Below are 17,908 nucleotides of genomic sequence, written 5' to 3'. Positions count from 1 at the left end.
CGGTTCCCAGAAAACAGCATATCCTATGACTGTCTAGCCTCTGTCTGGTGGCCATAGGATTGCTCCCTCCATTTAGGATTGGAAATTGAGCAGTTCTGTTGTTCATTAGCAGTGTACTTGGGAATACCATGGTCAAGGATCCCAGTTACAGACTTTCCATTTATTGTGGAACTGCAATAAGCAAAGGTTTCTAGTTATAGAAGACTTTTTTGAATTTAGGGTGATTCTAGTCTGGTTGTTGGCCAGAACTTGATGGACTTGGTTTCAATCTGGCATAAGTCTTTAAGCAGACTTTCTGGATGATGAACGCAGGCATGTTCCAGCCACATGTTATTCATTGTGCCTTTCTCCCCAACTCACTGATAGCATGATACCAGGTCCTATATCATCCTATGCACACGGAGGAAAACCTTTGAGTGCGCCGCATGTTTTAGTCACATTGGTAGTTTATTGGTAGTCTTTTAATTTCATGGCCACAGTCACTGTCTGCGGTGATCTTGGAGCCCAAGAAAATAAAATCTGTCACTGCTTCCATTTCTTCCCCTTCTATATGCCAGGGAGTGATAGGGCCAGATGCCATGATCTGAGTTTTTTTTAATGTTGAGTTTCAAACCAGCTTTTGCACTCTCCACTTTCACCCTCAACAAGAGGCTCTTGAGATCCTCTTCGCTTTCTGCCATTAGGGTGGTATCGTCTGCGTATCTGAGGTTGTTGATAATTCTCCCAGCAATCTTAATTCCGAGCTGTGATTCATCCAACACGGTGTTTCTCATGATGTACTCTGCATATAAGTTAAATAAACAGGGCGACAATATGCAGCCTTGTCGTACTCCTTTCCCAATTTTGAACCAATCGGTTGTTCCATGTCTGGTTCTTACTGTTGCTTCTTGGCCCTCGTATAGGTTTCTCAGGGGACAGGTAAGGTGGTCTGGTACTCCCATCACTTTAAGAATTTGCCACAGTTTGTTGTGATCCACACAATCAAAGGCTTTAGCGTAGTCAATGAAGCAGAAATAGATGTTTTTCTGGAATTCTCTTGCTTTCTCCATGATCCAGCGAATGTTGGCGATTTGATCTCTTGTTCCTCTGCCTCTTCGGAACCCAGCTTGTACTTCCGGTAGTTCTCGGTTCACATGCTGCTGAAGCCTAGCTTGTAGGATTTTGAGCATCACCTTGCTGATTTCACAAGCTAATATATACATTTACTTAATTCTCTTCACAGATTTGGTGTCTTGCTGGTGCAGAATACCCTTTTGTACAGAGTACGCATAGTCTTCTTATTTGGAAAGAGCTAGTATTCAACCCAAGGAGGGAGAGAGGGAGAAGGATGGGTGAGGTTTCTTGCCTTCTTTTCATCCTTTATTGTCACTAATATCTTCTGTGCATGTCTGTGGCAGTCTAATAAGCAAGGAGAACTGTGTACTTCCCATATCCATTAATTTGTAGAAATTCAAGGCAACATCACTAGAGGTCCATGTACAACCTGTCTGATATCTTTTGTTTTGAGATATTAACAGTTGAATCCTCTTAAATGTTTACTAAGAAGTAAATACCATTGAGTTTAATGCACCTTACTCCTAGGTAAGTGGGTATAGGATTGCATCCTTGTGAATTCTGTTTGTTTCACAGATTTTAAAATATTGTAAAGGATAATGAATGAGTATGATTGTTGAATTAGATTTCTGCAAACTGTCAATAATTACAAAATTACAATAATTTGGAAACATTTTGAAGATTATATTTGATCTTAATGGTCAACATGCTTCCCCCCTTCATTTAATATCTGGCAGACCTCCCTGTTTTTTCTTTTGTTCCTCCTCTACTGTTTTTTAAAATTTAGAACTATATTCTGTTACTGAACAGTAGTATATCTATGCCCCCCAACCCCCAAAAAGGAATGTGTTGCAGAAGTGGGGTGGGGGGCTGAAGAGAATTGGAAGTCTTTAGCTATAGAGACTTGTCAAAGAGAATTGAATTGAAGAGGGAAGGCAGCTGCTTCATAATAACAAGAATAATAAAATAACTTTGCCATTTATGAGGAGGTTTGGTGCTAGAAATATTCCAGTAAACTGAAGTAGCTGTAAAGCTTGTCAAACCTATGAGTCTGTGATACCTTGTCTGTGTGCCCTACATAGCAGGTGGGTGGAAATATTCCAAGAAATGGTTGGGAGAAAATGACTGAGATATTTGCTCATGTCTACTTCTTCCAGAATTGAGCAAAAACTCATGAATTAAGTGTTTGTGCAATACCTGTTTATGAGGGGTTATTAATGGTTTGGCTAGAGGAACTGAAGATTTATGCAGCATCATAAAAGATGCTTTGTGAAGGTGTTTGATCAAATAAGTAGTAGAAAACTCTCAGTTCCTTTAGGTTTAGTCAGTGGTTTTCTTCAGCATCTTCTGTGAAGTTCTTGCCTTCATATCTCTTCTCTTTGTGGTAAAAATATAGGCAAATGGCCTTCCATTGCAAGGTTTGCCCCAGCTGTGAGGAATAAGTGGGTTGGAACAGCAAGCCAGTCAAACCTCTTTCCTGTTTGAATCTCCTGCTCAGTTTGCATGTGAACCTCATGTTGCTGCAAATCTCTGCTGCAGTAGAACATCTTACTAATATTCCTGTTAGTTGGCTAGTTGGTAGTTGCTACAGAGTGAGGCAGAACCCCCACCCCACCCCAATTGGCATATACATGGCAACTCCACAACATAACAGTTGAATTAGAAGAGTATTGGTAGTTTATGGCAGCATTTCTAGATATTTGATGTAATTGTCCTTTTTATGACCACATGAAAAATTTCTCTGCATTTACACTTGGGAATATCATAGACTTTTTTTCTCACTAGATCATGTCTTTCTCAAGTGCTAATTTGCAAGGCCTCATTGTGGTTTGGTTTTAATACACACTATGATGCAAATAATGTTTTCCTTTTTGAAAATGCTGCAGCTCTATTTGTCTAGGGCTGGAATGGCCTGTTTCCTTGTCATCTGCTATTATTTTAATAGTTTTCACAGCCATGCATTCTGCTTGTAGAGCTGACTGGTAACTCTCAGAGCCTGGTCTCTAGCTTACTGAAAATGCCCAAGCTTTTCCCATGAAGCAGATCCTTTATTGCTTTGAGATCATGCTCCCATTTGTGGGAATTTTCTCTCTTTTGAGTTTCTTGGCCCCATGTCAGAGCTGCAGTGGGCTTTCTCAATTTTTCAGTTTCACTGCTTTCAAGTCCAGAATCTTGGTCAAATGACCCCTGAGCAGAGGAGGCCAGCTCTTAGACTGTTGGCCCTGAACTTGTACTATTTTATTCCTAAAATGCAAGTGACTTGATTTGTAGTACTGCTTTACTTTGTTACACTATAGGTCACAGGGTTTATTGACGCACAAGCCTAATCTGTATGTAGTTTTAGTTTAGAAATATGTTGCTTTTGGTCTAGCCATCTTATGCGGGGTTTCTCTACAAAGCACATTCACTCCCAACTCGGGTCAATGATCGTGTAAGGCAGCTGAGGGCCAGAAACATCTTTGGACTTACAGTCCAGAATTAAAGCCATTGTGAGTCTGCCAGCCACGGCCTGCAGCCATGAAGGCAGGAGTGGAAAACCAGAAGCTTTGACTGTGTCTGTTCAGTGTCAGCTTTCATTGAATAACTGTCTTGTTCAAGCCCTTATAATGAAGAGGGAAGTGGGGCACTACCACTTCATAGAGAAAGGGTGTCTGGAAGAGCTCTTAGTCACAAGATAGTTTACTTTATCTCTCCTATCTCTCTTCTTTCTTGTGCTTCAGTCCTGTCTGCTGCTGGTTCATATTTTGTCAGTAGAATTGAGACAGGCAAGTCTTATCTGTGTAAAGCTGTCACTATGAAATTGCTAACAACTCTCTAAGCAGTGGAGCCATAGGTTTTTTTTTTAAAAAAAATGCTTTATGTTTTGAGAGGTTTGTGGCCACCTATTTCCTCTTGGAGAAAATGGTGAGCATTGTTGCCTTTATGAAAAGAATTTTTATTTTGAAGATGCTGGGCATTGGTTTGGTTTAAGAACATTCCGATTCATAATGAGCAATTAAAATTGGGCTAAATATCACTGTTTTAAGATGTTTTTGTTTGGTCTGCTTTTGTACTTAACAAAGGGTTTTTAATAATTTCTTCTCCTCCCTTTGGGTATATTGTAAAGTATTTATGGCACAGATTTTCAGCATGAAAATTGGCATATTAATGTAATTTGCCTTAATGCCTTCTGCTTTTTAACACACACACACACACCTTTAAAAAAGGCAATTGTTCATAATTGTTCAAATCACCATATTTTATTCCTATATAAATTGCAATTGCTTAAACTAGTTAGAAATCATTTGTGCTTTTGAAGTGATACTTGCACTAAACCGACTTGCATTAATCGGCATGGGTACCCAATGTATTGGACAATCTTGCTTTGAGTTATAAAACACTGTTGTCTGGTTCTTTGTTTCCTTCACAAGGGTCCTTCGAAGCCTAGGTATCCAGACAAGCCCTGCCTTTGCAAGCATTGTGCCAACTTTGCTGGCTGATCACCTTTCGGGAGTTCTGAGCACACATCAACAAAGAGTCAACCAAGTATTTTGTTTTTTGGCAGCCAATGTGAGATGTCAGCGAATCCACTCTGTTTACATGGGTATTATTTTGAGCAAGGATGGAGGGAATCTCAGGCTCTACTGGAAACCTGAAGAACAGTCTGCGGGATTCCTCTCCCTTTGTGCAAGGACGGCCTTCACATGTATGTGTGTGTAGTTATCTGACCTATGTATCTAAGTATGTAGGAAGATCATAATGTGGGAATGCAAGTGATGGCTTTTGCCAGACAGATCTTAAATTTGGAGGTATCAGTCTTGGAATGATCAGTTTTACATTATTTATGGATTCAAAAACCTGAAAAATGTACAATATGAACCAGTTTTAGTTGTCTGGTTCCTTTTAGGACCTTCAGGTTCTACCTGTATGACCTTCACCTTTTGTTGGTGAAGCAGCATGCCTGACTTGCCAAAACCTGGTCCTGTGACCCTTCAAAGGAGGTTTTTTTGTTCCCAGGATAGAGGCATACCAGCAATACTGTCAGCAGTCAAGTGGTGTGTGTGTGTGTGTGTGTGTGTATGTGTTTTAGTGTATATAGTAAATTCAGTTTGGAACTGGAGGAACCAGAATTCTTGTGGATCACTTCTGTTCTATGCTGTTTCTTTTCTTTTTTCTAGTGGAGTTATAGTATTTTTGGACATAAATTTATGATTTAGTGGTTTAATTAGACAAGACTTGTCAACTGTATGTCTTTATAAACTTTCTGGTTATCATCTCTCCATGTATCTTACAAATGAAAAACATTCTTTAGAGATATATGAAGGTACATATGTTTCTCAGCCGGGCCTCACAAGCACACCTCCAACTTTTGTGGTCTACGGGGGTAATTTTCTAATGCAGTGAAACACACACAGAGTAAGACTTCGTAAAGCAATCTCATTTTAAGGAGGTAGTTTATTAAAGTAGAAAATCCAGAATGTATTGGAAATGGTTTTTACAATCAGATGTTTCCTGTTGCTGGATCCTGTTGCTGCTTACCTTCTGTAAAGGGAATAAAAATAAGCCATGGGCCCCTTTCTCCTATCAATCGGACATGCAGCCAGACTGAGGTTCCATTCATATGTTCACTTACCAACAGCTTCTAGTCCCCTGTTTCACTTCTGCCATTAGCACTTTTCAGATGACATAACAGGGTACACTGCAAGTGTGTGTGTGTGTGTGTGTGTGTGTGTGTGTGTGAGAGAGAGAGAGAGAGAGAGAGAGAGAGAGATTGTGGTGGCAGGCCCCCATCTCATAAACTGTTTTGAACAGATCCTATGCATGTACAGTTAACAAGCTAACTGTTAAGGTAATTTACTGGACACAGCACACTCCCTAGTGATGTTGTCTGAAAAGGGCTGTTGCATTTGCGCACCTGCAAAGAAGGGGTTGTCACTGCATTTTGGAAGTTGCCCCATCATCATAACCCTCAACATTATCATGATTATTGTTACATTGTATTTCTATACCGCCTTTTTGGGATCAATCAACATGGTTTACAAAAATTCAGTAAACAAAAATCATAAACAAAGATAAAATGTTAAAAACAACCTTAAAAAACATAATTTAAAAAGTCAAAATAAAAAGATATATTTAGATTCTCTTCCTGAATGCAGAGGGGGTGGAGACCAGGTGTAACTTCAGAGGCAATGCATTCCAGTAGTCATTCTCAACTACTGTGCAAATAGTCAGAAAGCTGTGATATTTTGTGTACGTGTGCCTGCACATTGCTTGTTGCTTATGTTTTCGTGATTATAACTGTCACAGTGATAGCAGTGACAGTTACGTTAAGGCCTGTCAGTAAATCTCTCCCCCCAGAATGTTGAGCAGGGGTGGGGGGAAACCTTGGATGAGAAGGAGGAAGAGAAGATGACACTGTTTGGTGAGTTGGTGGGGGGGCTGAATCTGCTGGAAAAGGTGGGGTGGTGGGGAGGGGTCCCGGATTCTGCTGGGAAACTGGCACATGAGGAAGACTCTGATTTTTCAGCAGATTTAAACCTCCCACCAGCTTGCCAAACAGCCCACCAAACTCAGCTTGATAAGAACTGGGAGGATTCCTTGAGTTCTGCTGAAGGGAGTAAGGTACAGTGGTTAGAGCAAAAATGCTGTGTTAGGCTTGAGTCTTGGGGAGCGATAAAAGGGGGAAGGGACCACTTCGGTTGCCTCCAGGAAACACAGGCAGAAATTTAACTGGGAAAGAAGATAGTCCATCTCTGTATGAGATGTTTGGGATGAGGCAGGTGAAAATCTGCCTGTGCTGATAGGAACTGGGAGTTCTACTGAAGTGAGTAATATACAGTGGTTATATCCACCAAAATAGGTTCAACACCTTGGATAGCTCCTTTAGTGTTCTGACTGAAACCCAGAATGGATTCACCAGCCTCCACTGGCAGTACTGTTTAAAGTTGCACATTGCTCTTCTTCAGACATGATGCAGAACAAGGTTCCCGGAACTTACCCACTGAACTGCTGGGCTGTGTGCATATGCGTGAAGCCAGTGGGTACTGGGGCTCCCAATAAACTGGGTCTAAGGGCCCAACGAAATGTTCATCTAATTACACATGGTGTAGCTATGCATGATAATTTTACTGACTCTTGAGCAGGTGTGCATGGCCCCCATTTGGATTGGGACCATGGTGCTCCAGGAAGAGGGGGTTTAACCCCCCCCTCCATATGCACATGTTTTGGTCCTGAAAAAAGAAAGAGGTCTCAGTTGGAGACAATTCTAATCTGAACTGGGGCCATGCATGCTTACCTGAGAGTAAGTAAAAGTATCATGCACAACCACACTATGCGTGATTAGACTAACATTTAGTTTGGCCCTTAGGCTGGGGGCAGGGGAGGGTGAATGTCTCTTGTTAGCAGCTGGAGCAACTCTTCATAGCTCCTTATCTTAGGGTAGGGGAGGAAAAGGGATAATCCATGTATATGAGGCATAGTGAGGGGTAGGGAGTGTCCCCTGGCATTGTCATCGGAAATGATGATATTAGACTGCAGGGACTAGCGGAATGGACCAGGCTGTCTCTTGACAGATTACTTCACATATTTTTTTGACTGTGCATTAAAGAATAAAGTGGCTACCCACCAACTTTTCAAGGAGTCTATGTATATTCTTTTATTAGTGAGGTGTTAGTGAATGAATAGGAGCATGTTTGGGCCAATAGCTGTCTGATAGACATAATATGAATGGTATGTTGTTTGTGATTTTGGCATATTTTTTGTGTGAGAGAACCAAATTTCAGATTGGAAAAGCAGACTTGTTCAGTAACTGACTGTTGTTAGTTAATGGTCGGCTTTTCATTGTTTTCCATATCATCTGCTATCAGAAGAGGTCATTTGGAAAGAAACATCATAGATTAGACTTTTATTTAAAGCTGATCTTGAACCAGTAACATACACAGAAGTAGTTGTGTATGAATGAGGAGAGTGTATCTCATCAATACATTTGCACAATACGGCAGAAGTAATTTCTGGAACACTTAACTGGTGTAATACTTCCTATTTGTTCACTGATTTATTATTTAAAGGATTTTGACCCTGCTCTTCAGCTGAAGAACCTCCCCAAAATCAGAATGAAGACAATCCCTGCCCACAGGTTTATAATCTAAAAGACATGACACAAAAGGGAAAGGGATCAGAAGGAAGGAAGGAAGGAAGAAAACAGCGTACTCAAGTGCCACATTCTCAGTTACATAGATCAGCAGCAGTAATTCTGTAAGTTATGAAGCTGGATTTAAGCATAGCGGAAGGGCTGCTGATTCCTCTCCCTCTGGTGGCTTCAACAGTGGCGGTTGGTAGCTTGAGGGAGAGGGTTCTTAACTGGAGATGTATTCAGGCACAATGAAAGGTGCCTGATGCACAATATTCATGCCTGTGGATTAAAGTACTTCTGCTAATGATACTAGGTATAAAAGGTGTGTGCACATGCTTGTATTTGTATGCATCAGTCTTAGTATTTCTGTGAAGAGATTTCAACTTGAAGGGGATCTGGTAGTAGATTCAGCATTGACTGCATGAAACAGCAGGGCACTGCTCCAAGAATCATAGAATAGTAGGGTTGGAAGGGGCCTACAAGGCCATCGAGTCCAACCCCCTGCTCAATGCAGGAATCCAAGTCAGAGCATCCCTGACAGATGGCTGTCCAGCCTCGTCTTGAACGCCTCCAGTATGGGAGAGCCCACCAGAGATCGTTGTTTCATCTAGCCCGCTTTGAGCTAGTTCGCTCATCAGGATATCATGGGGCACTTTGTCGAAAGCTTTGTCGATCATATAAGTCGAGGTATATGATGTCTACAGCATTACCACGGTCCACAAGGGAGGTTACTTGATCAAAAAATGAGATCAGCTTCGTCTGGCAGGACTTGTTTTTGACAAATCCATGTTGGCTTCGAAATCCATGTTGGTTTGCATCACATCATATGTTAAACATGCCTTTTAAAGAATTTATTCACAGATTATAGTGCATGTGATTGTAGGAACAGCCACAATCTACTTTTGTTGTTGTGTCAGATGGGCTCTATGTCTAGAACATAGATGCTGCGAAGTGTTTTAGTTCGCTGGGTTTGTGTATGGCTTGTTAGATGCTTGTGAATTACATGTGAGGTTGGGGGAACTGCCTTCATTAGTAGAAGTTACTTGCTGGAATGTTGACCTGTGCTCTTGCTTTTTTCTGGAAATTACAACTTCATTTTGGGATGGGGTCAGGAGACCCCAAACAGTTTACATGACACTGTTGCACCCCTTTGTTTTCTGATGCTAAATTATATATTCCATGGAATTTCCGAAAATTTAAGTTCCAGGTTTCCCCTTAGAATAGTTGCTTCAGCTGAGCCTTGGAGCTGCACAGGTGTATGCACAGGTGCTTCCTACACTCCAGATTGGCACATCAGCTGTAAACCATATGTGGCGTGCCTGGGGAAGCAAAGGTAGACATTGGTATTTAGATTTAGCATAATACCAGTGCTCCTATCCTTGTGTGCATTACATAACCTGTGCACAGTTTGCAGTTCTTGCAATACAGTGAAGGATCTCACCAAGAATTCCTAAAGATTACTTCCCTGACTGAAATGGGGACTTGGCCTGGGTAGTTTACATGATCATGTCTAAACACTTTTTCTTGCTTGAAAGAGCCCTTTGACTCCTTAGAGCACGGTAGATCAGAATCTACTGGTAAACTACTCTGTGTTTTGAAGTAGATTTGCAAAGCTTTCTGACTCCAAATTGCTTAACAGTGGTAACAACAAAAGGATTCCCCCCTGCCCCATCCCAAATTATACTACTGAAATGAAGAAAGTGGGGAGGAGGGATAAGCAGGAGTGGATTTTTTTTGTGGAAGGACTGTGAGCTTAGCTCTGTTTTGATACTCAGAACAAATTCCTGGACTCAGAATTCTTTAATTATAAGTGTGTGTCTTTTGCATCTAGCTTCAGTTAGTGTATCTCCAACACCAACTGAAGGATTCTTGTAAAGGATCCTTACAAGGATTCTTGTAAAAAACAAACGAACAAAGTAGATCAGGAGTCTCCAACCCTTTTGGATTTGTGGGCACATTTGGCAATTTCTGAAACTGTCTTGGGCACCACACAAAATGGCCACCATTGGTAGCCTGCCCAAAAACTGAGTGTGAGACATTTCTGTACTGACAGAAACCTATTTCACAGAAGGCAAATCTTTTCCTCCCCCACTCCAGGCAACTCATTCCCCCCTTCTTTTTGTCTCTCACTCTGGCTCACCACATATATGGTATCTCCCTCTCATACATGCAGGCACCCCATGCATTCATCATGCATGAATGCATACATATATACTCACATTCCTCCCTTCTCCTCACTGCATGCACACTCACTGTTTTTCAGGAGCCCTCCAGAATCTGAGTCACCCCTGAACCCTGTCTTTCTCCCTCTCTGTTTCTCCCAGACATTCAGACATACAAGCACACAACCCCCCCCACCCCCAATTTTCCAGGTTGCTCCCAGTTGGCTCCCTCAGCCCCTTGCTGGGGTTTTGTTGCACTTCTTCCTCCCTCAATAAAAAATGGGGAGGAGTAGGGCATGGATGTCTGCAGGTACCAGACTGCTTACCCCCAAAGTGGGTTCTGGAAGCCTGAAGTCTACCTGGCCTTAAGCTATAGCATCAGTGGAGAAAAATTGAATACAAATCGGAATGAACACAAGCTAGTGATAATTTTAGAGCCTACTCAGTGGCAGTAATGGTGGCCATGAGATCTTATTGTTCCACCACTGTTGCTTCTGCACAGTGCTGGCTGCTGGAGGGGCCTTTTACAATCTGGCCTTTGGTGGCCCACTGTGTCCAGATTGCAAAGCGATTTGCAAATAAAGTTGCACACATCTGTTCCAGTTTGGATTGTACATTAAGTGTAAAATTGGTCCTAAAAATGGTACCTGTAGTTTCTGAACTGATTATTTGGATCCCCTTCAATCTGTTTCAGGCCTGGTTTTTGCAAGTCTGATTTCTTAAGACGTAGACCTCCAGATTCTATGATGGGGGAAAGCAAAATGGTAGTTACACTGAGATTAAAAAACCAGACCTGCCAGGCTAGTGTTACATATTAAACTAATTGAGTCTTGCTAAATATTTCCACATCAGTGACTGAATTGCAGGCATCCCTGTTCAACAGGAGTTATTACAGCCAATAGCTCTACAATTTCTGCGTATCTAGGCTCTGGTGATCAATGATGAGAAGCATTGTTACACTGAGCAGCAATCTCAGTGAATGTTTCAGAGGTATACCATATTTGTACATATATGCATTGCAGAAGCCTATGAGAAATATTCAGTGTTGGCCAAAATGTACTCAGGTACTCAAAAACAGCCAGTGATACATTTTGGTTCTAAGCCAGTTTGGAAAAGATATCAAAAGATTTTAAAAAACCTCCACTTTGTAGTGAATGTGTCAGTTTTGAAAAGACGTATCTCTGCAATGGTGTCTAAGGTCTGCATTTCTTTAAAGGAGCTGCCAAATTAGTGTTGGTGCCTTGCTATGTTTAGCTTGGATTCTGAAGAATACTATTCCTATGGTATGTAATACAAGAACTGGATCAAACTCTTATTAAAATTGTATTACCACTGTGGGACGAGTGGTTTGTTTTGTAATTTCTCAGGACTCCATCCAAGATAGCATACAATCTGTACATATAACTCTAAACCTTCAGAATAAGGACAGTTTATTGCTAAACATGGTTCTGCTAAAAACTGTATTTCTCTAGATATTGCAAGGAAAAAGAAAGTAGGAAATGGCTTCTTACAAGGCAGTGGGTTGGGTCCCAGGATATGTTAATTTAAAGTTCACAGAAGGAAAGTTTTCCCTCCCCTTTCCACCTTCTCTGCAGCGCCTGAAAAGCCTCTCCAGATGGTTGGCATGGGAAAGCTCTTCAACCCTGTGAGTTGGGGCACAAAGGACATCTGGGGAAGTTGCCCCAAATAGGGCATTTTGGGTGATCCCCACACCCCATCCCACATTGCTGAGGAGCTCCCTCCCCACCTGGAAAGGCTTTTTAGGGGGCTGCAGGGAGGGGAAGAAGGGATGGGTAACTTTCCTTCTGTGAACTTTCTTAAGCTAATTTATCTTGGGAACCAAGCCAATGTATTTACAACTGTGAAGAACAGTGTAGTAAGGTTCATATAGGCGTTGTGGAATTAAGTTAGACTTTGCTGTGTTGACTTCTCACAATTATTGTTGCTTTGTGTGCTCCCTTCTATCCACCTTGCATTCCACTCTTGTTGTTGTTCAGTTGTTAAGTCATGTCTGACTCTTTGTGACCCCATGGACCATAGCACGCCAGGCTTTCCTGTCCTCTGCTCCCTCCCAGAGCATGCTCAAGTTCATATTCATTGCATCGGTGATGCTGTCCAGCTGGAAGACAGAGGCACATGAATAGACACATGCTGATCCTTTGGTTGCTTCAGCAGGAAAATTGAGGATCAGAAACTGTTCCTAGTGCAGTGTATGGCATGAATGGAGCTGCTACTAGAATCGTCTATTGTGGTCAAGGTAGTGCCTGCATTCCTAAAACAGATGATGAAAATCAGCAACTGTTCAGAAAAAATTAAAGGGAGTGATTTGTTATTCAGATTAGCAACCTTTACAGTGTAAGATTTGGGTCTCGCAAACTGTCTAGTCTATCCAGTTGTGAATAAACAAGCGACTGTATTATGTTATACGTATAAGTTACCTCAGGGACAAGGAAAGGCCCAGTCTCCTCCATTTGTTGGATGTTGAAGATTGCCTAGTTTGGACTGAAAGTAAATGAATCAATTCCACAATCATGGGAACTGATGATTTACTCAAGGTCAGGATGGATTTTTTATCATTTGCAGACTTTTACATCAAGATGTTTGGTCTGAAGAGCTAATGTGATATAGTAGTTACAGTGTTAGACCATGACTGAGAAGGCCCAGGTTCAGATCTCCACTCACTCATGAAGCTCACTGGGTGACTCTCTTTTAGACTATCCTGCCTCTTGGGTTTGTTGTCAGAATAAAATGGAAAACCATGTTCTTTCAGGCTTCTTGAAGGTAAAACCATTATACTCTAGATGTAGCAAGCAGCATTCATGAATAGAAGCTCTTCCAATGGGTGTTTAAAAAAATAGTATAGCTTTTTCAGCTACAGTGAAGCAGGAATGTGGAATGAACCATGTGCATTAAGTTTGAATTTGAGAAGCTGTTTTTGTAGCTCACTGCTACATTGAGTAGAAAAATGAGATGATGTTCTTGCCCATTTTTAGGTTAAAGTCACTCTATATATGTCTGTATATGTTCTCCACGTTGGGGAAACAAATACAAATATCAAAGAGAACCATTGGGGAGTTGAATCCTCCTTGAGATTGTAATGAGGTCCTTCTGTTTTCAGGCTTCCCCTAGTTGCTTGTGCTTAGTAGTATTTCAGAGGTAGTCAAGTATGAAAACAGCGGCATTTTAATCATTCAGATTAAGTATCTGTGAGCCATGGGGTGTCTTGGTTGCATGGTTTTATATATATAAATCCGTGAAAATGATTCGTGTAGCAACAGCAGATCTGTTATACGGCCTCCCACTATCTTTCTCTCAAGACTTCTGTTATGTTGGGAAGTTTAAACTGTGGGCAGTGGTGATAAGAAACCACCTGAGACTCAACAGGTCATATCATTCCAGTAGCCATTCTTGATCTGGTAAACTTGAGATGACTCCTGCTCATATGCACATATATGTCCAACTTTGTTCTTGCTTATCTTTCATACATATAGATAGCTTCTCTACCGACCTGACACGAAGAGGGACTTGGGTATTCTATGGCACAGTGATTTGCTAGCACATTTGGCTAGTCCTCTCTCTCACAACACAGGAATAATTTAATAAGTGCAATACTTCTGAAATCCACCTGAGATGTTTGTAGCTTCTCCAAGGCAGTGGGGAGCTTGCCCCCAACTGACTTTCTGCTGTAGGTTGAGTGTCAGGTTTGGGTAGGACTATTTCCCCCCTTCCTGGAAGGGATATAATTCTGGGCCAGAAATGTTTAATGCTTCCCTTCAGTGTGGATTGATCAGCTGCACATGTAGAACACAAAAATGTCATGGTTAGAATTTCTCCACTGCAAGTGTAGCCAGTACACTGATTTTATTGAGGAAGAGGAAATAGGAGCCTCTTGTAAACAAGTAATAGATTTATGTGACAAGGGAAAATGAACTTGTACTCTTGTGTTACAGATTCAATGGTTCTTTCCTCTGACTCCGTTGGACGTTCAATAGGCTCAGGTACAACATCCCCTCCTCTCCCCTCCCCCTCCTCTCATTTTACCTCATAAAAAAGACTGCCATTTAATTTTTATGCAACAACCATGTTGGGAGGCAGATAAGAGGCTGTCAGGCCTAGTTCAGGATTACCCTTCAAGATAGCCACTGAAAGAAATCTGATGAACTTTTGTCTTAAAAAAGGAATTATTAAAAATTACTTAGCATGGCATGGCAACTCAAAGCCACTTAGGATGGAACTATTAGTTTCCTGTGTTCCATTTTTATTGCTTCAGTTGTGTGTTGGATTAAACACATGTTCTAGATCAGGGGTGGGCAACTTGTGGCCCTCCAGATGTTTTGGTCTACAACTCCAATCAGCTCTCACTATTGGCTATGCTGGCTAGGACTGATGGGAGTTGTGGGCCAAATCATCTGGAGGGCCACAGATTGCCCAACCCAATGGTGGACATGATTGCTACATTTGCACCTCATGAAAAGCCAACAATTCTGTCTTCTTATCATTACATATGAACATGGCCATTGGAAACAGGCTGCTGTGTTCCACATAATGAAAATTTGTGTGTGGGGTTTTTTTTTAACACCCACCCACTTTTCTCAAACACGGAGGTTATGTTAATTGCCTGGATAGTATTCCTCAATCCCAAGTTATTCTCCTGTGTGAAGTACCATTTGGTGGAAAGGTGGGATACAAAATAATGATAATGATAATAATATGAGCTTCCTCTAGGCAGAAGGTTTAGACACAAATTCCATATATACACATGCACACCTTCCCACCCCACTAACCATGGAGTGTGCTGTGCACTAATGGGAGAAAAAAGCTCTTCCAAGTCCAAGAGAGGGTATTTAGTTAAACAGATTATATATCCATGTGTGGAAGAAATGCAGATGAGGAATTTATTCAGGAGGGATGACGGAGATGTGTGCAGTTTCAGATGCAGAGTTTTTAGCAATTTCCAGAGGGGTAGATGTGTTAGTTTTTTCGCAGTTTTTCTAGAAATAGTTGGAGTTATTAAGCCCAGGGAGAAACTTCCTTTTGCTTCTGGATTATGAGTGAATTGTATAATCTTACTAATTTGAGCCTAGAAACAAATGTGATTATTGGGTCATGTCAGGAAAGCTATGAACCAACAGTGCAAGACTGTAGCTGCAGTGTCCTGTTGCTGGGAACGATCAATGTTCTGGCTTATAACCACAACACAAGATGAAGTTCTTGTGTTAGGGGCACATACAGAGAATTTGCAGTGTGGATTTCTGGCAAAGCAGGGATGGGGAATTTCTCCTTGGCCTGATTTTGGTACAGGCATAAAGAAGTGTGATGCCCCTACTAGAAGATGCTCGGATAAACTTCTCTTTAAAACTAGTCCAGCTCCTCCCACTCCTGTGATAAATGTCTTTCAGGATTTCTGATTTTACTCTGGTAAGAATGTTTGCTGCCTTCCAACATGGCCTCAGGCGTCTGCCTGCACAGTAATTCAGCACAGCTTGCTGCCTAGCACTAACAGCAAAGTCTTCCCCAAAGGGTGCTTCTGAGTTACTAATCTCAGTCTTGGATCTTTGAAAAAATCACCGGCTGCTTCCTGCTCTTCTTGCTGCATTCTTGAGAATATGTTCCTAAAAGCTGATTGGACAAGGGTGCATGAACTTGCTCACAAATTGCCCAGCTTTGCTTGGTGAAGGGAAATATTCTGAAGTTTTAAAGAGAAAATGGAGGGGTCCTTCCCCCCGCCCCTGTACTAACCCTCTCCAACTTAGCACTTTGCAGATACCCTTGTGGTAGCTGTGTGTGTGTTGGGGCAAACATCACAAGGTGTTAGAGGACAATTAAAAGGAAAACCATGCATTCCTCTATCCCAACAAAATTTAGTTATTCTGTCTTCATAATGAAGTATCCCAACTACACAGAGGAAGCTTGGAAATGGAACAGTTCATTAAAGTGCTGCATGTTAAACTAATTTAGGATTAAGAGCTTTGGCTTCTTTGTGCTTCAAGCCCTAGCTGCGATGAGAAATAAGCTGTGTAATAAGGTTGAGTTGTGTGGTCTGTTGCTGGACTGAGGGATAGCTTTCCTTGTTAAAACAGGAAGGAGAGAGAGAAAACCCACATCTCTTGTGCCTCTGTCATCTCTCCCATCACACCTTGCTGCAGACCTGGGAACAGGCAAACCTAAGAGAGAACCTGTCGCTATTCCACGCCCAACCATTCCTAGTAGGTACTATTTCAGGTTGGGGGAAAAAAGGAAACAATAATCAAGTGACACACGAACTGAAGAAATTTGGGTTACTGATATGTTTCAAGGGTTGGAAACTTGTAATGGGTGGTTTGGGAGTGGGCAGGTTCTGCTTCTGCTCAGTGGAGCTGGGCTTTGGTGACTTTGGAGGTACCTGTCAGCTCTGCAGTTGCCCAGTTATATGAATATGTCTTAACTCCAAATTTGCTCAGTTTTAATGTTTACAGCTTTTTATTCACTTTGGCTGATAAACCAACAGCAATCTTATCTGGATGGATAGCCTGGCTACAGTTATCCATGCTCTGGTAACCTTCTGCTTAGAGTACTGTAATGTGTTGTATGTGGGCCTGGCCTTTTGAAAATGGTCTGGAAACTTCAGCTAGTCCAAAACAAGATTGTAACCTTGTTAACTGGGACCAGATGATTTGAACATATCATGCAAGTGCTTTGTTGGCTGCACTGGCTTCCAGTCAGTGCTGGTCTTAACTTTTCATTCCCTAAATGGCTTGGGACCAGGTTACCTGATGGATCCTCTCCTCCCATATTTCCCTACCTGGACTTTGAGGTCATTGTCAGAGGACCTTCTCTGAGTGCCCCATGAAGTGAGATCCAGCAAGTAGCTACTAGGGAGAGGGGTTGTCTCAGATTGTAAAGTGCCTTCCTCAGAAAAGCTCATCTGGCTGCCTACTTTGCATGCTTTTCAGTGGCAGATGAAGACTTAAAAAAATTTCTCCCATGCTTTTAAAGTGCCCTTATGGGGGGCTTTTAATGAATTTTGAGAATTTCTGCTTTTAAAGTTTTAAGGCCTGTCTACAGTGACTTTTTTGGTTTATCTCTGCTGTGCTGTTTGTATATTGTAATTGTATTTAATACTTGTTTATATTGTATTTTTAATTTTTTATCTCCACTGTCCAGAGAACCTTGGTTATGGGTTGGAATGGAAATACCGTAAATAAATACATCTATTTTTCTTTCCTTTCCTCCTTTTTTCTCTTCTTACCTTTTGATTCTTAGTTACAAAACATTCTGAAGTAGGAATCATCCATAATTTTATGAAGCCCTGTATAATCAGTATTACTAGAATTATTAAATGAAAAATCACTACTGCGTTAAACAACTTATACCATCTTCTGTCTTTTAAAAAGCAAACTAACATAGGTGATCAGATAGTGTATATTCATCCCAGAAAAAGACCTTGGTACCTGAAGGACCACCTATTTCCACGTGAATGAGCCTGTGTGTTAAGATTGGCATTAGAGGGCCTTCTCTGTGTGGCCCTGCCATCAGTGATTAAACAGGTGGCAACCAGGGAAAGGGCCGTTTCACTGATGCTGCCCCAATGCTGGAATGCTCT

The 17,908-nt window shown here is 41.5% G+C and overlaps 1 protein-coding gene across 9 annotated transcripts in view; it reads left to right on the top strand.

The window, feature by feature from the left end:
- Positions 1 to 17,908, top strand: part of ST3GAL3 (ST3 beta-galactoside alpha-2,3-sialyltransferase 3) — a 250,057-nt gene that overhangs the window by 29,936 nt on the left and 202,213 nt on the right. For 6 of the 9 annotated variants that reach the window (XM_084852769.1, XM_084852770.1, XM_084852772.1 and 3 more), the window contains 2 exons: positions 14,277 to 14,324; positions 16,407 to 16,532. The exons of 2 other annotated variants lie outside the window; for them this stretch is intronic. In XM_084852769.1, coding sequence (XP_084708895.1) covers positions 14,277 to 14,324; positions 16,407 to 16,532 — 174 coding nt within the window. The remainder of the gene's footprint in view (positions 1 to 14,276; positions 14,325 to 16,406; positions 16,533 to 17,908) is intronic. One more of the 9 variants, XM_084852775.1, reaches the window with a different exon arrangement.

This window comes from Heloderma suspectum, chromosome 4 (assembly GCF_057233095.1).
Source record: "Heloderma suspectum isolate Gila_16-S chromosome 4, 16-S_ref, whole genome shotgun sequence".
In the NCBI taxonomy this organism is placed as follows: domain Eukaryota; kingdom Metazoa; phylum Chordata; class Lepidosauria; order Squamata; family Helodermatidae; genus Heloderma; species Heloderma suspectum.
This window is presented reverse-complemented; position numbering and strand designations above follow the sequence as displayed.